The 26,673-nt window shown below is 43.6% G+C and overlaps 1 protein-coding gene across 2 annotated transcripts in view; it reads left to right on the top strand.

The window, feature by feature from the left end:
* ttc27 (tetratricopeptide repeat domain 27) overlaps positions 1–26,673 on the top strand; it is a 129,366-nt gene that overhangs the window by 45,664 nt on the left and 57,029 nt on the right. For both annotated transcript variants that reach the window (XM_029669520.2, XM_029669521.2), the window contains exons 8-9: positions 2,519–2,631; positions 9,134–9,200. In XM_029669520.2, the coding sequence (XP_029525380.1) occupies positions 2,519–2,631; positions 9,134–9,200 (180 nt within the window). The remainder of the gene's footprint in view (positions 1–2,518; positions 2,632–9,133; positions 9,201–26,673) is intronic.

The following is a 26,673-nucleotide window of genomic DNA, read 5'->3' as shown; positions in this document are numbered from 1 at the left end:
ATCGCACAACATCGATGCCCGACCTCACTAATGTCCCTGTGGCTGAATGAAGCAATTTCCTGCAGCAGCAATGTTCCACCATCTAGTGGAAAGCCTTCCCAGAAGAGTGGAGGTTGTTATAGCAGCCAAGGGGTGGCCAACACCATATTAATACCCATGATTTTAGAACAAGTTTTTTGACGAGTAGTTGTCCACATTCTTTTGGTCATGCACTGTATATTGTACTCAAAGTTATAATTTAAAGTGTTGTAAGGAGTGGTCTGATAGGTTGTAGCAAACTACTTGCTAGCATTATCAATCTGTTATTAGCCTACCTATATATTGGGATGATGCGCTTTGATGTCTCTTGAGGTCATTTCCCATAGAAATGTTGCATTTGGTCTACAGTAAGTAAAGTGGCCCCAAACATGGCCCTCTTTTCAACCGGGAGCTTTTCCCACTGGGAGAGTACCCACTTCATGTGCCTTATTTGCATCAATGATTTGTTGCCGCCAAATTGCAAATAACACTGAAAGGATCTCAATCATTCAACTCTTATAGTCGACTTACTCGTCAGATTTGAGTCATTTAGTCTCATTTTCCTCAACCCAAATGAAAAATATTTGTATTTTTGTTTTTTTGGGAGGCGGGGTTTATTTATTCAGTTATCGTCTCTTCAATTGCCACTGAAAGAAGAGGTGTTTGACTCATTTCTGTCACTATTTTAGAAATGAACACTACTGGACATTCCATACAATGACTGATCCTTCGTCCTCCTTTCTGTGGGGTGGATCCTGCTTGCTCCCGGGCTCTGCTTCTCAGACCACTAATGCTCTCATTACAGGCTGGCGGTGGGGGGGGGGGGCGGCTCAATCAAGCCCATCATTAGCCAGAGCTCACTGGCTGGCTGGAACGGAGAGACAGAGAAATAGCACCACACAACATAGGCAACAACGTGAGACCCCAGTGGCAATTGACCCAGTCTTCCTCTGAGATAAGACCTTGTCAATGGCATGAACAAACTCTTATACCGTGAAATACTTACTTCCAATTTGAGCTGAGGAATGCCAACCCTGTATGTGAAATGTAAGAACCAATGACTGCGTGAGAGGTATGTGCATGGTACAAATACTCTGGATACTGTATTTAAGAAATACCAAGTGTACCCACCCAGTATTACTGTAATAGCGTGCGCTAAGCGTAGCCACACCCTTTCTGTGTACTTTGAACAATTGCCAAGTCTACGTTGTAATATGCAGACAAAGCACTATGTCAGTCAAAAAAGGAATTAGGATTCATTCTTCAACAAAAGCAGGTTCCTGAATTGTGACATGTTTGTTCTGTCCTATGGAACATTGCGTGTCATGCACCATTGAGGGTTTCAGTCAGAGAAATTCAGATAAAGTAGAGGCACTTAATGCAAAAAGACAATCTGGGATTAAGCTCCAGATTTGCCACAGATGGCTGGTTCTTTTATCAGCTGGTGAGGGAAAGCAGACTGAGGTAAAACGATTAGGAGAACATCACAGGGAAGGGGGGAATTACAATAGGGAAAGCAAATGGAACAACTATTTTGGTTTTGAACATTTTAACTGTCTGTGATATCTGGAGTGGATGCAGGTGAATGCATGATAAAACCTCCACTGAGTCAGGCAGCTGTCCTGTAGAAGGCTTACTTTGGTGGGCTGACCTTTGTTTTCCTAAGTGTGGGTCTGTGTGTGTAACCATGGGTGTGTATTCTGACCCAGACACCTGGCGGACAGGTGCAGCCCGTGACGCAGGGCATCGTTAGCTTCCTCTTTTTAAAGGGCCACAGGGAACCAGGATCTCTGGACTTCCAAACTCTTCAAGATGGTGCCATTTTCCTGGGTGTTCCTGACAGTTAAACCCTACACACTGTTAATGCTGGCCAAAGAATTTGGGTGGTGAGCTGTTGGACATCTTCAGTGTTTTTTGCTTATGTGTGTGCCTTAGACTGGTTTACAAGTCAAGAAATTGGCCAAAACACACATCCCCTTTTGTTTACTGTGATTTCAGTACACAGTAATCATGAGCTCTGAAAAAAAATGATAGGGGTATGTTTGAGGGGTTGGGTGAGTGCATCCATGTGTTCACAAGCTGTGCATGGCAGCAGACTTTTTTAGTTCTTTTTTTTGAAGCAAGACGTTTCGATTTTTCTCCCGGATCCAAATCTAAATGGGCCAGCCACATTCCAATTACTTAAGACAAAAAAAGAGAAAAGTAACCTGGAGATGCAGAGTTGAGGATGATGAAGGGGAGTCCGAGGGGGGGAAAGTGTGAGAGAAGGGCTTTTTGACCGGAGGAAGTATCCATCACTCCCCTGGAAAAGTAATCTCTCAAAAATAAGCCCTGCCTCAACTTTCACTCCGAACTCCATGAATCCATCAGTTTTAGTCACTGATGGTGGAGAACCACTTAAAAGGACTGCCTTACTTTTCTATTGTCGTAATATGTTATTATTTGAAGGATGTGCTAGTAACCCCTTGCTGAGCTGTCTGTTATGTGTTTTGCCCAACAGGACCATGACCTCAGTGATGATACTGTGTTGAACCAGATCAACCTTGCTGAGCCTGGACAGTACCCGATGCCGGACCTCAGCGGTGAGGAGCAGGCCGTTATCCTGGGAGTCTGGTAAGACGAAACAATATGAACTAGTTAAGTCAGTCGCCTAAGCGATCTACAGTGTTAGACTAGTAGTACTCAAGAAATAAGCAACATGAAATCATCTTAAAAATCATAACTATGATTTGTGTCTATGGGCATGACTCTTCTAGTCAATTTAGAGCAGGGCTGTCAAGCATCCAGGCTGAATGGTGTTTTGAGTAAAAAAAAATATAAAAAAATATTTTTACAGCACGGAAATACATTTTCAGTGCGGCCCTCCGGACCTCGTTGAAAACAGAGTGCGGTGCTCAGGGCAGAATTAGTTTGCCAGCCCTGGTCTAGAGTATAGTATGTTTTTGAATATTGCAGTCAAGGGGTCAATTAGTCTTATTATAACACACTATGCCACTGTAACGGGCATGAGTCAGCATGGTTGCGCATGGTCACGTGATGATAGCCCCGCCTGCGAACTTCAAAACCAGTGTCTGACCTCGGCCCAAAAGGGAATTTCCTCTTGGTTTCACAATCTAAGACATTGGTTGCTCCTGTGGGAGACCCGGGTTCATATACTACCCATAATGCAATGCGCCACCCACCCAGTTGGTTTTGATAGTATGGCTTGGATGGCTACACACCGTTGTAATTCTAGCTGAAGTATCTGGTTCTAAAAAGTGCTTTGTCATTCATCAAGGAACGAACACGACATCACCATGTAAACACATCACACTCCGGCCAGCTCAGTGAATATAACCCCAATGGTCAATAAAGGTCACCAACAGTCTCAATGGTCAATATCAAAACGGTTCCATTGTGAGACTAGATGTCAAGGGCTAGGAGGCCATTTTGTGTGGAATACAGTTAACCTTATTGACACTACAAGGATCAAATGATGGACATAACTATTATCTACGTCGCCAATAGCAATCAAGATGTCGGGCTGAAATAAGGATGGCTGTCGAACACAATCCTTCAACTGTGATGCAAAAGCAACCCCGTCATCCTCTTATGGCCCATTGCTATAGTGGAATATATTTAAGCTTAGTCAAGGAGAAGGGTTAGCCAATGTTTTCCATTTATTAAACCAGACACTTAAACCAGCCACTAACATGATCAGTAAAAAAGATGTACCACCCAAGTGGCAGGCGAGGGATAGGATGGGATGGAGAGGTCATGTGAAGGTCGACAGAGGAGGTAGTTTTGTTCTCAAGGGTGCGCTGGGAGGCCCGGTGATTGACGACAGTGGGCCGAACTTCTGTCCCCGTTTTCACTGCTCCACCGACTGGAAAGATGGTGTGTGTCTGGGGTCTGCTAGTTCTACCACTTTATTATAAACTGTTTTTAGTCTGCCTTCTTGCCCGTGTTAGATTCCTTTTTTTCCCTTCTTAAAGTCTGGTTGTCTGGGCCCCAGCCAAAGGGCCTTTTTTCCCCGAGTATAGTTTTTCAGTACTTTTGGAATCGGCCTCTCTCTCTACAGGGGAGAGGCCTATTCCAAATAAATGTTATTAAACTTGACCAATGTTAAAATCTTTTTAAAGATGCCTTTTTATTATTTAACCGGATTATGACAGCTCTTAACAGTATATCACTGTTACTATTGCTTCATTTCATTGCAGGTTTTTATGCTTTTTAGGTTGCTTTTTTGTGTGTTCCATTTAGGATCTGTTTTCCGAAGCCTCCATCTGATACGGTTGCTACAGAGTGATGTCTTTGCTCCTGGCGTTTTCTATGCTTTTCTCCCCCTCCCGAGAGGTGTCAAAATGAGGCGATGGTGAGGCCAGCAGACTCTCTCCTCCTCTGTCTGTCTCTCTCTTTGCTTAGGAGTGAGTCAGAGGGATTTCAGAGTTCAGGGAGTGCTCTCACTCTCCGCCTCTCCTCCAAGCTCACTGTGACAGATGCCAAGAGCATGAGCGGCACAGGAAGGGACAAAGAAGGGTATGGGTGGGGGGAGGTGGAGTGAGCGAAGGGTAAACTGGAGAAAGGGATGAAGGGACAAGGAGGGGAAAGGGGGTAGGTAAAGTAAAGGGAGAAAGGGTAAGAAAATGGAAATGTAGAGAGGGGACGAGATTATTGTAGAGGGAATACTGTGGTCCAACTTCATTAGCTCTCATTGTATATCTGTTGCGCGATAGGGGTGGCCCTTGCCCCCTGAGCATGGTGGGTGGTACATGTCCCCCCCTTCTGCTTTGTGTCCTCTTTTGGTACTCTGGTGCTTTGCCCCTCCTATCTGCTCCAGGGGTGAACCCCAGGGCTGTGTGCTGTATTAACCACACCTCTGCCTTGGGTTGGACACGGGGCGTATCCGGTGTTACTCATGACTCCTCTTCACCACTTGGCCGTCATCAATGTTACAATTGTTTCTCCTCACAAATTCCATCTCTCTGTAAATTCCCTGTACTTCTCTAGAGATGGTCGTATCAAAGAGCACCGCTTCCTTCTGCACCACTTCATTTTGTCCCTTCATGTCCCTCCCTCCAATGGGCCCTAGAGGAGACTCCTTCATGTCCCTCCCTCCAATGGGCCCTAGAGGAGACTCCTTCATGTCCCTCCCTCAAATGGGCCCTAGAGGAAACTCCATGTCCCTCCCTCCAATGGGCCCTAGAGGAGACTCCTAGCACACAGGAGCTCAATGACCCTATAGTGCAGAGTCTACATGTTGGAATACAACCAACCCAGCTACATGTCATCCTCGAGGGCCACATTTTGATGTCTCTCTTTAATTGGGCATGTGTAAGAAGGCTGGTTAAGTCTTCATCTCGCCTCGCGCCTGTTAAGTGACTCATTTGTATGCGTGGAATAATTAGCAAACATAATTCCGCTGGGCTGCGATAAAAATGGATTGACTGATCGTTGAAAATGGATTAACCGCTGGTCTCAGGAGGGGGTCATGTGAGGGGGTAGCACACCAGCTTCCCGCTTATCTGTAATGGAATACTACACCCGAAAACCCCTGTCGCCATGGTTAATAATTACTTAAACTCCCTGGAATTCTGTGCCATGCAGTTTTGGGGTAAGAGAAACCATCAGACATGTCATCTTTTTTGAGTTTTCCCCTTTAGTCTGCTGAATGTCCAAGGATGCTTCCGACAACTCCCTTCTCTCTGTGGTCCAGTGACCATGCAGAACTGCTGAGAGGTTTTCAAAGCACTTTTTAAAACTCCACCTACAGTACCTGCATAACGCTCAATGTGTATCCCTTCAACCCTCCAAATGACCCTGACCAAATCCCTTTGTTGTCAAGAGGGATTTGTGTGCATGTTTAGGGTGTAGCCGTGGAAAGGAGAGGCGAATTAGCCACAAAACAATGGTGTGAAATTAGTCTTGGCTGGAGGGGGTCTAAATGTGGATGTCAAAGTCAAGTCAATTCTGCACGGTAGCATTTAGGCTTGTTTGCAGCTGCGTGCGCGCACACACTGACACATCCTCTTTAACGGCATCTGGTCAAACATCCCAGAGGGGAAAATAGCAGAGTGTAAAGGTGATCGTTTTTTGTTGAGGAACCACTCTTGCCAGATTGAATGTCTGGCCTGTTATCTTTGACTGGGTTCACAGACCATCTTTTCATGGGGTGGAAAAAGCGAGAGAAAGATGAAATCATTGTAACATACCAACTCCAAGGGCCTCCCGGGTGGCGCAGTGGTTAAGGGCGCTGTACTGCAGCGCCAGCTGTGCCATCAGAGTCCCTGGGTTCGCGCCCAGGCTCTGTCGTAACCGGCCGCGACCGGGAGGTCCGTGGGGCGACGCACAATTGGCCTAGCGTCGCCCGGGTTAGGGAGGGCTTGGTCGGTAAGGGTGTCCTTGTCTCATCGCGCACCAGCGACTCCCGTGGCGGGCTGGGCGCAGTGTGCGCTAACCAAGGTGGCCAGGTGCACGGTGTTTCCTCCGGCGCATTGGTGCGGCTGGCTTCCGGGTTGGATGCACGCTGTGTTAAGAAGCAGTGCGGCTTGGGTTGGGTTGTGTATCGGAGGACGCATGACTTTCAACCTTCGTCTCTCCCGAGCCCGTACGGGAGTTGTAGCGATGAGACAAGATAGTAGCTACTACAACAATTGGATACCACGAAATTGGGGAGAAAAAGGGGTAAAATTCACACACAAAAAAATATAAAAAAATAACACCAACTCCAATATATAAGCTTAATGTTTGCATCAAATACATTCCTCCCGATACCTTTTTGAGTTTTGTTGCCATTCCTCTGACTTGATAGGTTGCACAGGTTAAAAGGTCACATCTATGCACCAAGTCAAACGGCACAGATTCAATACTAGTCACGTGTGCATTCGTCACCACACACACACACACACACACACACACACACACACACACACACAGTGTATACACAAGCTCACACTCACATACTTGATACTGCACTTGTGTAGAGTATTGAGAGTCTACCACTTCTAGCCATGTGCTCCTCCTCTCCCCTACCATTCCCAGGCGTAGTGTATCAGCCAGTTCACGCCGTTCCACTGAGATTTGGGAATGTGACCCAGTCTGGATTATCCCTTCTCTTCCCTGGACTTGGGTTACTGCCATTTCTGGGGGCCTGGCAACTCCGTCACACCTGCCGGCAAAAAACAACAAAGGAACTAGATGTCAATGGTGCTGGCTGGTATTGGTTTCTCTACATACTGTATGACATTACACAGAATGACTGCACCAGCCTGGCCAAAACCCACTGTTGCCATTTTCCATCCACCTCCCACCCATATTGGACCTGTGGACTACAGGCCTGGTGACAGAAAACAATTACGGACGGCAATTCTGTCATCAAATCCGTGTTTGTAGATCCCCCGTTAGTCAGGAAACCAGGGCCAGATCTTTCCTGTTTGCAATTATTCAGTGACTGTTCTAAAAGGTTTTAAGAATAATGTTCGTTACAGATCTGTCCTTCATAACTGGGGAGTAAATATACCTTTTTTAATAAACAAACTGTTCTCATAGAACTTGGTGCAGCACCATCACATTGTCAGAAATTGTAAGTGTAATCAAAAGTTCAGTCAACCAAAGGACTAAATAGGTGAAATTGCTTGATTTCTTTGGTTAAATCGAATGTGGAAGAGGAAACCATAACAGCTGTTCAAAAGGAATGAAATATGTAAATATTTTTAGCTGGTTTGGCGTGGTTCGTGATTTATCATATAAAAAATTCCTTTAAGTGACCGGATTCATTTAGTACTATTGAAGGGTTCCAAGAGAACCCTGCGAACTCTGTGGCTTTTCCACAGGTCACTCCACACACACACACAGAGATGGACAGCTCTCACCTGGCAGACTATGCTCAACCATGTTTAAGTGGGAAAATAATAAACACAATTTGTAAAGGAGTGCTGCTTATTATTGAATCTAATTTTCCTGAAATCAAAATCCTCTCTGGTCTGGAAAACAGACTCCCCTAACACCCCCAACTTGACTGCTCCCCACCTGCCAAAACCTGCTCTGGTTTTGTAGCTGGCAACAGAAGTTTCCATTCAGGCTTTGGTTTTCTACCTTTTACGGGTGTATCTCAGTAGTCTAAAATGGCTGCTTGACAAGTGAAAACTAATTCTTTGTAGCCATTCTCCACATTGCTTTCATTTTAGTGTTTTCAGATCAGTAAAATGAAGTAGAGTAAACCACTCTCTGGCCCTCTGCCTTGTCTAGGTCACAGTGTGTTGTGCCCATGGGAGTATTGTCCACCTGCCTGATGCTGATTGGCTAGGCAGGCACATGGCTGAGGGATTGCAAAACCACTCTGAACTGTTAATCAAAAAGAACAAACGCAATTAATTCTGAAACCAATCGCCCATCAGCCGGTGCAGTGATGTACATGTAACTGCCAAAATAAAGGAAACCCCAATATAGTGTCGTATTTGGGCGTTGGATCACCATGAGCCGCCAAAACAGCTTCAATGCGCCTTGGCATAAATTCTTGTCTGGAACTTTATTGGAGGGATGTAAAACCATTCTTCCACTAGTAATTCCCTCATTTGGTGTTTTGTTGATGGTGGTGGAAAACGCTGTATCAGGCGCTGCTCCAGAATCTCTCATCAGTGTTCAATTGGGTTAAGAACTGGTGACTGACACACACACACACACACACATCCTTAAAACTTTGAGATCTCTTCTTCCAGCCATGGTAGCCAAAATAATTGGCAATTGGGCATTTTTATACATGACCCTAAGCATAATGGGGTGTTAATTGCTTAATTAACTCAGGAACCACACCTGTGTGGAAGCACCTGCTTTCAATATACTTTGTATTCCTTTATTTTGGCAGTTACCTGTAGATGAATGTTCTCAGACTCTGGGACAATGAAAGCCCATTCTATCATAGCACAGGCAATTCTGTCTAATGGCCAATGCACTGATGGGTCGTCAACGAAATGAACAGTAGCACTTGACTGTTAATAAATCAATACATAGGAAAATGAATCACGTTGGAACATCAATGTACGGGAGAACACTGTACTCAATAGGGGGAAGGCAGAGACGGGCTTGTATCCGATTTATAACTTCATGTTCATCAGTGTGTCATGTCTCTGTCTTGCAGCACTGATTTCCAGAAAAACAACCCAATCCATAAGCTGACTGAAGAAGAGCTCCTGGCCTTCACCTCTGTAAGTCCTGTCTCACCATGTTTAGTTGTAGCATTTCCTCTGAAATGTTGTGAATGTCCTCAACTAAGAAACCTTGCTCCCTGTCTTCTAAATGGGACATTTTAGCTTTGAGCGGTCCACCACTTAAACCACAGCAAATATTTCATTTTAAGTCCCTTACGTATTTGGTTCCGAGTGAAGGGGGGGGGGGCGCGAGAGTCAAAGAATTATCGGAATCTAAAATATGTTGGAGGCTAGTTTGAGGAGGAGCATGCAGGCTTGTCTTATTGTCACCTTCCCTTTCTCCTTCCCTCCCTCCCTAATACAGGAGTCATGTCCCCTCATCTCACTATTTCCTCATTCATCCCTCCCCACAGCGGGAACTAGCCCCTTCCCCACCCCTCAGTGCTCTGCACATTCCCTGGCAATCTCTATATACGGTTTGTGTGATGGCAGACCGATGCCAAACAACCGTGATAGTTCCCTCAACATTTACACCTTCAATGCATTGTACCAGCTCCTTGTACACTACCTATGCTCTTACGTGTACTCCAGCTTTCACTTTTGCTCCCCCAGCCTTGTCCTCTCCCCCAGCCCAGTGTCTGAGAGGTACGTAGCTGCAGGTGTGTACTGCTTTGACTCTCTGCTCTCATCTGTGTTTCACCGCAGGGAGTTGTAAAGGAGAGGGACACAAGGGCCGTGCCTTGGCTGCTTTTGTTGTCATGGCTAGTTAATGTTTCCCCCTTTTTTGTCCACTGGCAAGGCAAATCACAGAAGTGTGTGTGTCTGTGTGTGTGTTTTTCTGTTTGGAATCAAAGGATGTGGCAGGCATCAAGGCCTCAAGTTGCTGCTTCAATCATATCGTTTCCACATGGAACTCATCAGACCTGCTTTCTCCCTCTTTCTCTGTCCATCTGTTCTTCCTGCACTTTTACAGCAACATAAAGATGTATATTTTCCTTAGAGTAATGATGCCATCAAAAAAAGAAGAAATCGTAGCATTAAACAAGTTGCGTCAATTACCTTGAGGCAAGTAGGGTTTGATTTGCTTGTCGACCTGCACTGTGTCCTGAAGTAACATTTGTGATTAGTCTTGCTATGCCTTCACTCTTTCGGCATACTCATAGTGCACCATACCAAAAAAAGCAGCTCGGCACCAAAATATATTTACAGTAAATGGCAGGTCAACATTCAAGTTCCTTCATTGCGATGTCCTAACACCCACCTTGCTGCAATGTTGTCCACTACATTCCACTGAATTGCTTTTTTGGACCCATTGCAATGCAAAAGAAATGTCTGCAGTGTAGTGTTCTTGTATTCACTGTAAGGAATACAGTATTCCATTTCATTATTTTGTTTAGCAGACTAAGGGCTTTTGTGAAGTACTACCTTCTGCCTATATTTGATGCCATTCATAATTCACGTCACTTCGTCTCATAATGAATTACCTTCTCAAATGTGTATGGATGTGACTTATACCTATGTTTCTAAATCACTATCTCCCTTTTTACCCCCGTCAAGTTTACATGTACTATATATTACATGCAGTAAGTCTACATGCAGGAACTTCATCCTCTATCCCTTTTAACGTTCTGACTGTGCAGTGGAAGTGAGACTGATATCATTTTACCTCTATATTATGGGAACATTTGCTCTATTGTTTGCGCTTGTCTTTGGTTTAATTTCCCCAGCTTTCCTTCATTTATTTCTAAATGATTCCCTTTCCCTTCACCACAGCAACAGAAAGGCGTTTGCACTCATTAGGAGTCCTCCATTGCCTATTATCTGGAAAAGAAGCACTGCTAACTGGGACCTGATTGAAGCATGATATCTCTATATCCTTGGGATGGGGAGAAGGGGCCCCAGTCTCTGGAGTTTGGCACTGAGCCGCTGCGCTGAGGAGAATGTCTTAAACAAACAGGGGTTGATGCCATCTCTCAGCTTTACGTCTTGGAAGTGAATGGTATTATTACTGGAGCGGCTGCCAGAAGATACCTTATCCAGACTAAGAGGATGCAGCATCCCACCCACCGTCTGAACCCGTAACCTCCCTCTACCACCACTCCACTCTGCAGCCCCAGGCTCAGGTGGATGCATGGTTGTCCCATTGTGATGGGAAGCGATACTAATCCTGAAATGATCCCAAGCACTGCAGAGAACAGGGATGGGTGCGGTTTCTCACAGCTGTGGTTTTCCATTGCTGTAACACTGGATGTTTAGCAGTTTTGGCATATGTTTCAAAGTCAAGTCAAACTCCTTTTTTCAACACCCATAAGCTTGTTCTGAGATGTTCCTCCACTTCAGAGACGTCATGTTCTGTAATCAGATAGCCTAGTTGGCCGGCCGAGCTAGTAGCCTTTGGAAGAGCTCTGTGAGGGTAGGGTCTATTCAGGGCAAAGACTGTTCTGGGAGGAAGAAACGTGATGGACAGGAAATTAAAAGCAAAATAAATAAAATAAAACAATTCTATTGAGGCTGACCCAGACGCTGGCATCGCCTTGGGCCAAAATCTCTTTTTTGCCGTTAAAGCTCAGTCTCTGGGGGGAAAAAATCACATTCTGAGATCTGTGAATTTAAACATTTGCTTCCTGTGAATGTGCGATGGCACGGCTCAGCATCTGTATACTGGGCGACTCTTCTAGCCAGGCAGGGTAGAAAGGCAAGTCAAGTTCAGGGATTGTGTGTCCCAAAGCTCTGGTGCTACCATCACTAGCATTTTTACATTGGCCTGGCAAATATTATCTCACTTCTGTACATTTTCTTCCCATGTATAAACCAGGTTAAAAGTAGTCGATCTCCGACTTCCTCTCTATACCAGTGGATTTAAACCTGCCTGTGGTCCGTGGGGGTACTATATGTGATCCGCACATTTAAAAAAAAAACTTTTCTTTCCCCCCTCCAGACACAAGTTGAGTATATACTGTGTATAAAATATTAAGAACACCTTCTTAATATTGAGTTGCGCCTACAATTTGGGTGTGGATTATTTTGCTCTTCGCTCACGGTCACGTTGTACAGCGCCATATATTCCTAACAGAAACCCTGAGGGTTTTGTTTTGAAATTTTCTTGGAATAGGAACACTATAATATTAATCAAATGACTTAAGCTACATTTCTTACAATCAAACCCATATTACTATGTTACAATTTTTATTTTATTTTAAATTCTCTCATACAACCAATATTAAAAACAGTCAAATGCTTCTCAAAGATGCCCTTTGGTGGTCAAACTTGCACTAACTAGCATACTTCTCAATGGATGGAAAAACAGACGTTTGCTTGCAGTTTGAGGTGAAGAGAAACTTACTTTGAGAAGCTACACGGTTAGTGGTGGTGGTGAGAAATACTATCAGATCCCCAAATGGGCACATTTTATAAGCCTACGTTTGCGCGCAGGCCAGGTAGCCTAGTTCTACTTCTATGAGAACTGTAAAAGACTGTAATAATAATATATTGGACGCCTTGACAGAAATTACGGTAACCAGACTAACATTGTAGATTCTGAATTATTGGAATTAACGGTAGATGTACTGCTGGTGTGCCATCCCCGCGGCCTCCGCAATGGACCAGTCCACTCAAACAGGCATGAATCAAGACTTGCCATAACTTTTTTGTTTTTTTTGTTAACTGCTCGACTAAATTCTCGGTCGACTAACAGCCTATCGAACAAACAATTGACCAGACTAAATGGGGTCAGCACTATTACATTCACTGATAAAATGGAGTCTTAATTTGACCGCTAAGATATTTTGTTAAATTCAGCACCTCCACGAATGGTGGTCATAACTTCTGCTGGTTATTTGGTAGTTCCCGAACGGAAATGGGTTGGGAACCGCTCACTGCTCTTGACCTTTTCAAGGGCATTTGACATTTCTATCCAAATGTTCAACTTGGCCATCACAAAGTCGATGCTTGATCACAAATTACCAGCAAGAGCAAAGTGTTATGTCAAGTCCTGGGGATGAAGTTTCAAAGCATTGGATGAAAACTCCTATATACCATTAATGAATCCAGGAAAGTAGGTTTGGTGGTGATCCACAAGTGCCCAACATAGACCATCCACTAAACGGCCATTCTGGACAAAAATCAATGGCTTTTTGTCACTCGACAGATGACAGAGATTACTGCCACTTTACTGTCTCATGTTTAAATTCATGGAATGTACTATTTTATGGGGAGGAGGGAGTCCAAAAATAACCTACCCATTGGTGCATGGCGGGAGGTGAGATTCATAATTCACCAGGGACACCGCTTTTTTCTCTTCTGTCAGATTACCTTTTGGGGGAGCGCTGGAGGAAACCGTAAACGATAGCGCAGCTGATCTAGCACTTCTGCTGAAATTAAACCCCAGAGACATTTTCACAGTGCTGGTCGTTAAGTGCTCAAAAGACCGTTTTTAAAATGGTCAATTTGTAGGGGTCAGAGTTCAAATGTCTGCCAGTAAATGGAACTGCTCATAGTTCCTCATGTTATATGATGAGGAATTATTCGTAAACTATGTGTATAGCTGGTTGAGTCGGGGTGCGTTATGCCTGAAGAGGCTGTAGTTTTCCATTGCAGGTGTCGACAAAGCTCTGTCGGGTTTGCAAAATTTCTGTCTATCATGAATTCTGCTCTGCGTATTCATCCATATGATTACAATGCCTAACATACATTTGAATTTAAAGGTAAGTGCTTAGGATCTGCCTGTGTGTTGATATTGAATCCCAGCTATTTTAAACCTAACAAGCTACAAGTGAGCAATAAACTGCATCACCCTATTAAGAAAATAAGAGTAGCATTGTCAGTTGCCTTGAGTTATTGGCAGTGGTGGAGAAAGTACCCAATTGTCATACTTGAGTAAAAGTAAAGGTACCATAATAGAAAATGACGGAAGTGAGTCACCCAGTAAAATATTACTTGATTAAAACTCCAAAAGTATTTGGTTTTAAATATACTTGAGTATCAAAAGTAAAATTATTAAGCAAACCAGACGGACAGCCAGGGACACACTCCAACATAATTTACAAACAAAGCATTTGTGTTTAGTGAGTCCGCCAGATCAGAGGCAGTAAAGATGTTTTCTTAATAAGTGTGTGAATTGGACAATTTTCCTGTCCTGCTAAGCATTCAATATGTAACGAGTACTTTTGGCTGTCAGGGAAAAAGTATCGAATAGAAAGTACATTTTCTTTTGGAATGTAGTGAAGTAAAAGTAGTCAAATATAAATAGTAAAGTACCGGTACCTCCAAAAGTTAAATAGTTATTTCAAGTTTTTTTACTTAAGTACTTTACACCACTGGTTATTGGTAATTGAGAAATGTTTTGCAAAATGAATTTCAGTGTGTAAAATTGTCATTATGAGGTCTGTAGTTATGCCCTTGGAGGTCCCTAGACCATTATTTGATACCTCCCGTTGCAATATTACCCAAAAGGTAATGATTCAACAGGCCTCAGCCTGAGCACCACTCCCACCCCTATGGTGTCTGCTCAGCTCCAAATTTGATCACACTACACATCCCCACCTATCTGAGAATAGAGAACTGTGCGGGTGTCCTGGCCTGCTGCACTGTGCTGGTGATGTGTTCGATGTTCTAGTCCATAGCCCGGCTGGGTTCAACTGATCCCAACGTTGGCTCAGTGCGCCTGGACAGCCTTAATGTTTTTCCTCTCGTGTCAGCACTTCTTGTCTCTATCTGGCGACAAGGGCTTGAACTTCCACCCATGAGTGTGTTGTCAAGCTGAGCTGTTTGTCAGTGATTCACTTCTTATAATTGTTGAGGTTTGCGACGGGCTCTGTGGACCCATGTTTTATTTTCCAAAACGGTTTGAACAATGATGGCTGGCCACGTCATGAGGTCTTGAATTGAGTTTTTCCCTGTTCCGGATCTCCTTACGCCCCCTCCCCCCCACTAGGGCTGATCTCGCTAACAAAGGCAGGCCAAGTGCAGTGTTGCCAACGGGCTCAGTTTTGTGATGCTTACATGAAATGTCAAACAGATGGATGTAAAAATAGACTGTTTTATAGAATACAATGAACATATGGGCCAATTTGAGTATACTCTAAGGTCTACATAAACATAGTGTGTGTATATAGGCCATATTACAACCTCCATAGGTGTTGATCAGTGACTGGTGGTTCTGGAGACCAGTCAACATAGGACTCCGAAATCAATTTCAGCCCAGCCTCAGAGGTCCTGTTTGAACAAAGTGATATCCTTTTCAAATGATATGGTTGGAGCAACATGGGTTTGTAACTAAATCCATCATGCACTGATCATCCCTGATCTAGCCTCCGAGAAATAGACATGTTCTCCTAAATAAACCGTTGTCAGTCTTAACATTGTCTTTTCGGTGGAAGCCATTTTTTTTCTGCTGAAGGAAATATTTGATCTGTCTCTCACGCCACCCTCCCACCCTTGGCCAGATGCGAGTCGATTGGGGAGGGTAGAGCAAGGTATGAGAATGAGAGGTGGAAGCACTAATTGATAGGTGAGAAAGGGAGTCAGGCGGTCGCATCCGTCCTCTCAGGCTGAAGACATCTGAATTTGTCACATAGCCCTACAGTGACTTCTTTTGAAACGTTGAAAGCGTGAAGGCCCTGTGTCTATGGAGAAGTAATTACTTGTGCTAAAAGCCTAAAGCTGCATTTGTAAACCGCCTCAATAGGCCACAGCCATTGATTTTTGTTTTTGGTAAATGAAATGTCGAGGCCATGGTGATAATTAACTTTTAATTGCTATTGGATTGTAAACATTTTTTCAGAAGTTGAATGACAGCCAAAGGCAGCATCTCAGCATGCCATGGCATTTCAAATGGTCAACTGTTTTTGGAACCGTCTTCAAGTTGTAAATGGAGGGAACGCACTCAGTAAGTGCTAAATGATTGCTCACACCTTTGTCACGCATAATGCCTATGGTACTTGAAAGAGCATGCTTGTTCTTGGTTGAGTGGGTAGGGGTGCACGTGGTAGGGGTTTATTATAATATGGAAGTGTTGAGGGACCAGAGATGATTTGAGGGAAAACACCTTAATTACTATTTCTTTTCCTCCCATTGGAGCATCCCTTCCTGACTGTGTGACTGACTTGATGGGCCACCCCACTGTCCAGACGATGGGAGCGGATCTTTGTTATACACTTGAGCATTTCCAAACCAAATGATTGTTCCATTATGAGGGAACAATACAAGCTTGTTAGAAACTACACATGCTGTTGGGAAATTATGCTCTAGAAAGAAACCAAAGCTTTTCCTCCAGACATCAGAGGCAAATGAACAGCAAAACCAAAACAGTTGGTGCACCTCAAATGCCCTGCACTTTTTTTCTGTAGACTGTTATGATAACCTCTTTAAATGCTTTTGACTTTTGTTTACATGGAGTTAACTCTTGACAACTGCCATACTTTGATTTTATATACGCTCCTTTTGAATGTTTGGGGGGGAGAATGTGGCTGTCTAAAATAAATGTCCCTTTTATTCTGACTGTGCAGTGAAATGAACAAAGAGCTGTTGATTTTATTTATTTATATATATTTTTATTTGGGGGGGGGGGGCATTGTTACATGATTCATTAGTAAAATGGTATTTTATTTGTGTTAAGTTCTCTCACCGTCAGCCTGGTGTTAATGTCCATCCAGCCTTTAGTTCATCTGAAACATTGGGCTGGCACCAGTAATCTCATTGTTGCTGGAATCCTCAGAACGTCTGCTGGCTGTGTGAGCAGGCATCTTCCCAGCCTACATGTGGATCCAGGAATCTGCAGGCTGGTTAGATGGTTGTCACATGTCTGGCCCTCACCATCGGCACACTACTTATGTTAGCTTCCTGATGGTTGTCTGCTAACACCAAGCTATGGTTCATATGTCTGTGTTTGTGACCGGTAAACTAATCTTTAACAGTAACCAGAGTGCCAAGACTACCATACTTACATTTTACCAAATCAAATTCTTAATTGCTTGTCCACAATAATAAACACGACATCTACTGAGCTAAATTATAAACGCAACATGCAACAATTAAAAAGATTTGACTGTATTACAGTTCATATTAGGAAATCATTCAATTGAAATAAATTCATTAGGTCCTAATCTATGGATTTCACATGACTGGGAATACAGATATGCATCTGTAAAAAAGGTAGGGGCGTGGATCCGAAAACCAGTCAGTATCTGGTTTCACCACCATTTGCCTCATGCAGTGCGACATCTCCTTCACATAGTTGATCAGGCTATTAATTATGGCCTGTGGAATGTTGTCCCACTCCTCTTCAATGGCTGTGCGAAGTTGCTGGATATTAGCGGGAACTGAAATACGCTGTTGTATACTTAGATCCAGAGAATTGCAAACATGCTCAATGGGTGACATGTCTGGTGAGTATGCAGGCCACGGAAGAACTGGAACATTTTCAGCTTCCGGGAATTGTGTACAGATCCTTGCGACATGGGACCGAAACGTGGCGGCAGGGTAGCCTAGTGGTTAGAGCGTTGGACTAGTAACCGAAAGGTTGCAAGTTCGAATCCCCGAGCTAACAAGGTACAAATCTGTCGTTCTGCCCCTGAACAGCCAGTTAACCCACTGTTCCTAGGCCGTCATTGAAAATAAGAATTTGTTCTTAACTGACTTGCCTAGTAAAATAAAGGTAAAAAAATCAAACGTGCTGAAACATGAGGGGATCATGTGAATGGCACGACAATGGGCCTCAGAATCTCGTCACGGTATCTCTGTTCATTCAAATTGCCATTAATAAAATGCAATTGTGTTCGTTGTCCATAGCTTATGCCTGCCCATACCATAACCCCACTGCAACCATGGTGGACTGTGTTCATATCGTTGACATCAGCAAACCACACGACGCTATACTATCTGCCTGGTACAGTTGAAACCGGGATTCATCCGTAAAGAGCACACTTCTCCAGAGTGCCAGTGGCCATCGAAGGTGAACATTTGCCCATTGAAGTCTGTTCCGATGCTAAACTGCAGTCAGGTCAAGACCCTACTTAAGACGACGAGCACGCAGATGTGCTTCCTTGAGACAGTTTCTGACAGTTTGTGCAGAAATGTGTCATTTGTGCATGTGGTCTGCGGTTGTAAGGACGGTTGGACATACTGCCAAATTCTCTAAAATGATTTGAGGAGGCTTATGGTAGGGAAGTGAACATTTAAATGATCTGGCTCTGGTGGACATTACTGTAGTCAGCATGCCAATTGCATGCTCCCTCAACACTTGAAATTTCTGTGGCGTTGTGACACAACTGCGCATTTTAGTGGTCTTTTATTGTCCCTCAGCACAAGGTGCATCTGTGTAATGATTGATCATGGTGTTAAATCAGCATCTTAATATGCCACACCTGTCAGGTGGATGGATTATTTTGGTAAAGGAGAAATGCTCACTAACAGGGATGTAAACAAATTTGTTCCCAAATTGAGAGAAATAAGCTTTTTGTGTATATGGAACATTTCTGGGATGTTTCAGCTCATGAAACATGGGACCAACACTTTACATGTTGCATTTATATTTTTCTTCTGTATACATTGTGATATTGCAGACAACTCAGTTAATACACCTCTGTATATTGAAGTAAAGTTTACCTGAGGCTGAATGTGACTAGCCTGGACACGCCAGTCAGACGCTCACCTCTGTCATGGACCACTGATGTCTTTGCTCTGGCTCACGTTCCAGGAATGAGCTGAAGAATGGTCTGCAATTTCAAGGGCCGGCTTAGGCTTCACTCTGGGGAAAAATCTCGGAAATCTATTTGGAAAGCCCAAGTTGGTCATAGAGAAACCAAGAACGGCCACAGAGGTTAATTTATTGCCTTGGAGTTGGTGGCTGTTCCACCGTAAATCTCCCCCGTCCGCTCCAGGCTGATGTCTTAACCAGAGCTGGCTTTTCATGTATATTCTGAAATGTATTTTATAGTTTTAAGTGGTTTTCAAAGTTTATTAGCAGATTAAGTTGTTGGTCTATGAAGCAAGTATATTTGCACATTACGTTTCTCAAACTTTGTACTATTTTCATCAAGAATTTGCATTGGGCCACTCAGTCTCGATATGCACTAAATACAGTTAAGATGTAACTCAGTCGTCAACTCCTTTTCCTCTGACACTTTTGTCAAATCTGAACTCTTTGATATGGCCACAAGATGCAACCTGGAGGTTACATTTCCTCTTCTCGCATGTCGCCTTGATTCTGATCACCATGCCCAGCACCTCAAATTATTCCTCCTCCCTCACAGAACAAAGCATGTCCCCCTCGGTTTGAGCCAGGGCGTCGTGAGGGTTGTGAGAGGCAATTGGAGTGCGACGGCTGCCTTGTCTCTCCGAATGAGAAACTCCAATTGTGTGGCGGTAGGCTGCTGCCCAACCCCAAACTTCCAGACTGAGACAGATACGTCCTCCAGTCAGCACGGCACTGAGGCCACCTCTCTGATTTGTCCTCCATTAAACCTGCCCTACAAGTGCACCACTCAACACACACTTTTCTGTAAAGTCATTGAACATAAATCAAAAATGAAAAGCTTTTATTGCTGCTGTCACTTCTGGTTTTCTGGCACCTTCATTGGACCACCAAATGTTTAGGCAAATCAGAGACCTGCAGTTTCAGCCTGACATTGTTGCTAGCCAGTGTCTTGTGATTGTGGAGATTCCTAGATTGCAGGCCTTTAAGCGGAGTTTTGAGTCAAATGTTTGTTAGGTCGAGCTTAACAAAATAGGATCGAAGGGATTTAAGCTTTTTTTGTAGTTGGGTTCAAGACGGTCCGGATTAGATTGTCATGCCAGGGTATAATCATAGACTTTCATAGAGATGAACTGTTATTACACATCTCTTTATATTTTTCCTCATAGAACCACCTCTTTCCAGAACCTTTTTACAGTTTGCAGGAATAGTAAGATTTACCTGCCCCCTCTGTAATGATCTGCTGTTATTTACTTATTTAGGGTAGGGCTGAATATTTTCTTGGTATTTTACAAATGTTCCACCCCTGAGATATAAATCCCTTTTCTCCCAGGTAACCCGAAAGTGTCATTCTAAAAATGTCTTGATTTGATCGGCATGAAAATTCAAGTCTGATGCTACCTGAGCCTGATGAGCCGTACATTACGCATATTTTATGAGCCCAAGCCTAGAGAAGCCGAAAAAATAGTGCCGTCATCCAATACATAGCTTATATATTTTACTTTTTTATTTAGGCTATCGCACATTGCGCACGACAGGAAACATACAAGCCCATAGATTTAGCTTTTTTGTCTTGGGTATCAAGCTCCAGTAGGCTACTCTTTTTGAGTGTGGATTGTGTTACGGTATTGTATTATGCACCTTCAAACCATGAAGCTGGGAGAGAACATGCGATGCTGGTGCAGTACATGTGGGCCTACAAAGTTACAATTATAGGCTAGCGAATTCAATTTTAATTTCAGAAATGTAGCCCATTTAAACATTTTACAATTAGTAGTCTGACTCATAGGCCTATATAGGCTACCTTTCATAATGTTTCCCCTAAAGTTGCACTACCTTTTTCTCTCTCTATTTTGGCTTAATTTCTTTCTCGCTTTCAACAGTTAAATTATTTTATTTTCGTCATTGTAATGACATGCTTGAATAATATAGGACTAAAATAAGATACAAGCAGCTTTTTCCCCCCACTGCTCTTCAAGAAGATTGAATGGTTGTGTCTGAGTAAAGAACTGCTATAGCCTACCGCGTTCTATTGGCTGCTGTATTTAACATTCAGCAAACAAGAGCTTGCATCTCTTTTCGAATAGTCTTAGTATAAGAAATGCACAAACATAAAAAATAAAACAATACATCAAGCTTTTCTAGTGTAGCTGTAACTAGGATTCCAAGTGCTAGTGTTTTTTTATTTTTATTTTGTTTTTATTATTATGGAAAGGCCAGCAGAGCGCAGGTCTGTGTTGAGCAAGAGGCTAAAAGTTAGAAGCTTATGCATAACCCATCAGTCCATACCTAAATACAGGGCTTTGCTTCATTGAATGTATTACCTGAAAGAGGTAGGCTAGGACTATATATATATGTTTTTTGGGGGGGGGGTGCAGTTTGAATGGAATTTATGGAGTGGGAGTGACAGTGTGCTCAAGTATGCACTGATTTAAAGCAATGATATTCGAGGGATAGCTGTCACGCCTTGGTCATAATGTTTTGTGTTTTCGTTATATATTTTGGTCAGGCCAGGGTGTGACATGGGTTATGTGTTGTGTTCGTATTGGGGTTTTATAGCATTGGGATTGTGAATGATTAGGGGTGTGTCTAGTTAGGCTTGGCTGCCTGAGGCGGTTCTCAATCAGAGTCAGGTGATTCTCGTTGTCTCTGATTGGGAACCGTATTTAGGTAGCCTGAGTTCACTTTGTATTTCGTGGGTGATTGTTCCTGTCTCTGTGTAGTGTTCACCAGATAGGCTGTAATAGGTTTCACCTTCCGTTTGTTGTTTTGTATTCTATAGTTATTTCATGTATCGTCATTTCTTCATTAAAGACATGAGTAACCACCACGCTGCATTTCGGTCCTCTCTTTCGACAAACGAAGAACGCCGTTACAATAGCTGTTTTTTTTAAACTCTGCAGCTGCAAATATATACAGTCCCAGTCAAAAGTTTGGACACCTACTCCATTGAAGGGTTTTTCTTAATTTTTTACTATTTTCTACATTGTAGAATAATAGTGAAGACATCAAAACTATGAAATAACACACATGGAATCATGTAGAAATCAAAAAGTGTTAACCAAATCAAAATATTTTAGGTTCTTCAAAGTAGCCACCCTTTGCCTTGATGACAGCTTTGCAAAGTCTTGGCATTCTCTCAACCAGCTTCATGAGGTAATCACCTGGAATGAATTTCAATTAACAGGTGTGCCTTGTTAAAAGTTAATTTGTGGAATTTCTTTCCTTAATGCATTTGAGCCAATCAGTTGTGTTGTGACAAGGTAGGGGTGGTATACAGAAGATAGCCCTATTTGTTAAAAGACCAAGTACATATTATGTCAAGAACAGCTCAAATAAGCAAAGGAAAACGACAGTCCATCATTACCTTAATACGTGAAGTTCAATCAATCTTGAACATTTCAAGAACTTTGAATGTTTCTTCAAGTGCAATCACAAAAACCATCAAGCGCTATGATGAAACTGGCTCTCATGAGGACCACCACAGGAATGGAAGACTCAAAGTTACCTCTGCTATAGAGGATAAATTCATTAGTTAACTGCACTTCAGATTGCAGCCCAAATAAATGCTTCACAGAATTCAAGTAACAGACACATCTCAACATCAACTGTTCAGAGGAGACTGCGTGAATCAGGCCTTCATGGTCGAATTGCTACAAAGAAACCACTACTAAAGGACACCAGTAAGAATATACTTGCTTGGGCCAAGTAACACCAGCAATGGACATTAGACTGGTGGAAATCTGTCCTTTTGGTCTGATGAGTCCAAATTTGTGATATTTGGTTCCAACCACGGTCTTTGTGAGATGCAGAACAGGTGAATGGATGATCTCCGCAGGTGTGGTTCCCACCGTGAAGCATGGAGGTGTGATGGTGTGGGGGTGCTCTGCTGGTGACACTGTTGGTTATTTATTTAGATTTCAAGGCACACTTAACCAGCATGGCTACCACAGCGATACGCCATCCCATCTGGTTTGTGCTTAGTGAGACTATCATTTGTTTTTCAACAGGACAATGACCCAAAACACACCTCCAGGCTGTGTAAGGGCTATTTGAACAAAAGGAAAGTGATGGAGTGCTGCATCAGATGACCTGGCTTCAACCAAATTGAGATTGTTTGGGATGAGTTGGACCGCACGGTGAAGGAAAAGCATCTAACTAGTGCTCTTCATATGTGGGAACTCCTTCAAGACTGGAAAAGCATTCTTCATGAAGCTGGTTGAGAGTATTAGATAGTAAATCAATGTATTTAACACTTTTGGTTACTACATGATTCCATGTGTGTTATTTCATAGTGTTGATGTCTTCTATTATTCTACAATGTTGAAAATAATAAAAATAAACAACTTGAATGAGCAGGTGTCATCTTTTGATTGGTACTGTATATATATTTTTCTTTACAGTTAATGTAAGGTGACCCCTGTAAGCCAGATGGCGATGTTTTAAATTAGATGCACAGTCACTCCTTATATTAGCCTACTGTTGCATAGTCTATGCTGCAGCAAAAGTATGTGTACCTGTCACAAGGAAAAAAGTTACCATGAAAAGATGGTACATGCCTTGTGGACTGCTCTCCATAGATGCGCTGTCTGTCCCCACCCCAAGCTTTGATTGATCATGCAGAGAGAAGGCCGTGGCGAAACCAGATTTAAACATCTCTTAATTCAACAGTTCCATTTCACATCATGCTGTTCATAAAAGTGTATTGTAATTTAACGGTTTCTCACTGTTATTTTTCCCGCGATAAGGGAGTGGGCGGTAAAATCTCGCTGTTCATCCCTACTTCCTTAAAAAAAAAAAAAAATATAGAGCAACAGCAGTCCAATGTTCTCATGAAGTCACTGATGTATTGTCGGATTTGATTAATGCGGGGTAGCTCTGACATATGCCCGCTGCTCTGTGTTCGCACAACTGTTCTACTGTATATCTGACCATTAAGAGAGTTCTCATGAAGTCACTGATGTATTGTCGGATTTGATTAATTCGGGGTAGCTCTGACATATCAAATCAAAATCAAATCAAATTTTATTTGTCACATACACATGGTTAGCAGATGTTAATGCGAGTGTAGCGAAATGCTTGTGCTTCTAGTTCCGACAATGCAGTGATAACCAACAAGTAATCTAACTAACAATTCCAAAACTACTCTCTTATACACAGTGTAAGGGGATAAAGAATATGTACATAAGGATATATGAATGAGTGATGGTACAGAGCAGCATACAGTAGATGGTATCGAGTACAGTATATACATATGAGATGAGTATGTAGACAAAGTAAACAAAGTGGCATAGTTAAAGTGGCTAGTGATACATGTATTACATAAGGATGCAGTCGATGATGTAGAGTACAGTATATACGTATGCATATGAGATTAATAATGTAGGGTAAGTAACATTATATAAGGTAGCATTGTTTAAAGTGGCTAGTGATATATTTACATCATTTCCCATCAATTCCCATTATTAAGTGGCTGGAGTTGGGTCAGTGTCAATGACGGTGTGTTGGCAACAGCCACTCAATGTTAGTGGTGGCTGTTTAACAGTCTGATGGCCTTGAGATAGAAGCTGTTTTTCAGTCTCTCGGTCCCAGCTTTGATGCACCTGTACTGACCTCGCCTTCTGGATGATAGCGGGGTGAACAGGCAGTGGCTCGGGTGGTTGATGTCCTTGATGATCTTTATGGCCTTCCTGTAACATCGGGTGGTGTAGGTGTCCTGGAGGGCAGGTAGTTTGCCCCCGGTGATGCGTTGTGCAGACCTCACTACCCTCTGGAGAGCCTTACGGTTGAGGGCGGAGCAGTTGCCGTACCAGGCGGTGATACAGCCCGCCAGGATGCTCTCGATTGTGCATCTGTAGAAGTTTGTGAGTGCTTTTGGTGACAAGCCGAATTTCTTCAGCCTCCTGAGGTTTCTGAGCCTTCTTCACGACGCTGTCTGTGTGAGTGGACCAATTCAGTTTGTCTATGATGTGTATGCCGAGGAACTTAAAACTTGCTACCCTCTCCACTACTGTTCCATCGATGTGGATAGGGGGGTGTTCCCTCTGCTGTTTCCTGAAGTCCACAATCATCTCCTTAGTTTTGTTGACGTTGAGTGTGAGGTTATTTTCCTGACACCACACTCCGAGGGCCCTCACCTCCTCCCTGTAGGCCGTCTCGTCGTTGTTGGTAATCAAGCCTACCACTGTTGTGTCGTCCGCAAACTTGATGATTGAGTTGGAGGCGTGCGTGGCCACGCAGTCGTGGGTGAACAGGGAGTACAGGAGAGGGCTCAGAACGCACCCTTGTGGGGCCCCCCGTGTTGAGGATCAGCGGGGAGGAGATGTTGTTGCCTACCCTCACCACCTGGGGGCGGCCCGTCAGGAAGACCAGTACCCAGTTGCACAGGGCGGGGTCGAGACCCAGGGTCTCGAGCTTGATGACGAGCTTGGAGGGTACTATGGTGTTGAATGCCGAGCTGTAGTCGATGAACAGCATTCTCACATAGGTATTCCTCTTGTCCAGGTGGGTTAGGGCAGTGTGCAGTGTGGTTGAGATTGCATCGTCTGTGGACCTATTTGGGCGGTAAGCAAATTGGAGTGGGTCTAGGGTGTCAGGTAGGGTGGAGGTGATATGGTCCTTGACTAGTCTCTCAAAGCACTTCATGATGACGGAAGTGAGTGCACCTGTACTGACCTCGGTAGTCGTTTAGCTCAGTTACCTTAGCTTTCTTGGGAACAGGAACAATGGTGGCCCTCTTGAAGCATGTGGGAACAGCAGACTGGTATAGGGATTGATTGAATATGTCCGTAAACACACCGGCCAGCTGGTCTGCGCATGCTCTGAGGGCGCGGCTGGGGATGCCGTCTTGGCCTGCAGCCTTGCGAGGGTTAACACGTTTAAATGTCTTACTCACCTCGGCTGCAGTGAAGGAGAGACCGCATGTTTTCGTTGCAGGCCGTGTCAGTGGCACTGTATTGTCCTCAAAGCTGGCAAAAAAAGTTATTTAGTCTGCCTGGGAGCAAGACATCCTGGTCCGTGACTGGGCTGGGTTTCTTCTTGTAGTCCGTGATTGACTGTAGACCCTGCCACATGCCTCTTGTGTCTGAGCCGTTGAATTGAGATTCTACTTTGTCTCTGGACTGACGCTTAGCTTGTTTAATAGCCTTGCGGAGGGAATAGCTGCACTGTTTGTATTCGGTCATGTTGCCAGACACCTTGCCCTGATTAAAAGCAGTGGTTCGTGCTTTCAGTTTCACGCGAATGCTGCCATCAATCCACGGTTTCTGGTTAGGGAATGTTTTTATCGTTGCTATGGGAACGACATCTTCAACGCACGTTCTAATGAACTCGCACACCGAATCAGCGTATTCGTCAATATTTTTATCTGACGCAATACGAAACATGTCCCAGTCCACGTGATGGAAGCAGTCTTGGAGTGTGGAGTCAGCTTGGTCTGACCAGCGTTGGACAGACCTCAGCGTGGGAGCCTCTTGTTTCAGTTTCTGCCTGTAGGCAGGGATCAACAAAATGGAGTCGTGGTCAGCTTTTCCGAAAGGGGGGCGGGGCAGGGCCTTATATGCGTCGCGGAAGTTAGAGTAACAGTGATCCAAGGTTTTACCACCCCTGGTTGCGCAATCGATATGCTGATAAAATTTAGGGAGTCTTGTTTTCAGATTAGCTTTGTTAAAATCCCCAGCTACAATGAATGCAGCCTCCGGATAAATGGTTTCCAGTTTGCAAAGAGTTAAATAAAGTTCGTTCAGAGCCATCGACGTGTCTGCTTGGGGGATATATACGGCTGTGATTATAATCGAAGAGAATTCTCTTGGAAGATAATGCGGTCTACATTTGATTGTG

The sequence above is a fragment of the Oncorhynchus nerka genome, linkage group LG10, assembly GCF_034236695.1.
Source record: "Oncorhynchus nerka isolate Pitt River linkage group LG10, Oner_Uvic_2.0, whole genome shotgun sequence".
Lineage (NCBI taxonomy): Eukaryota > Metazoa > Chordata > Actinopteri > Salmoniformes > Salmonidae > Oncorhynchus > Oncorhynchus nerka.
This window is presented reverse-complemented; position numbering and strand designations above follow the sequence as displayed.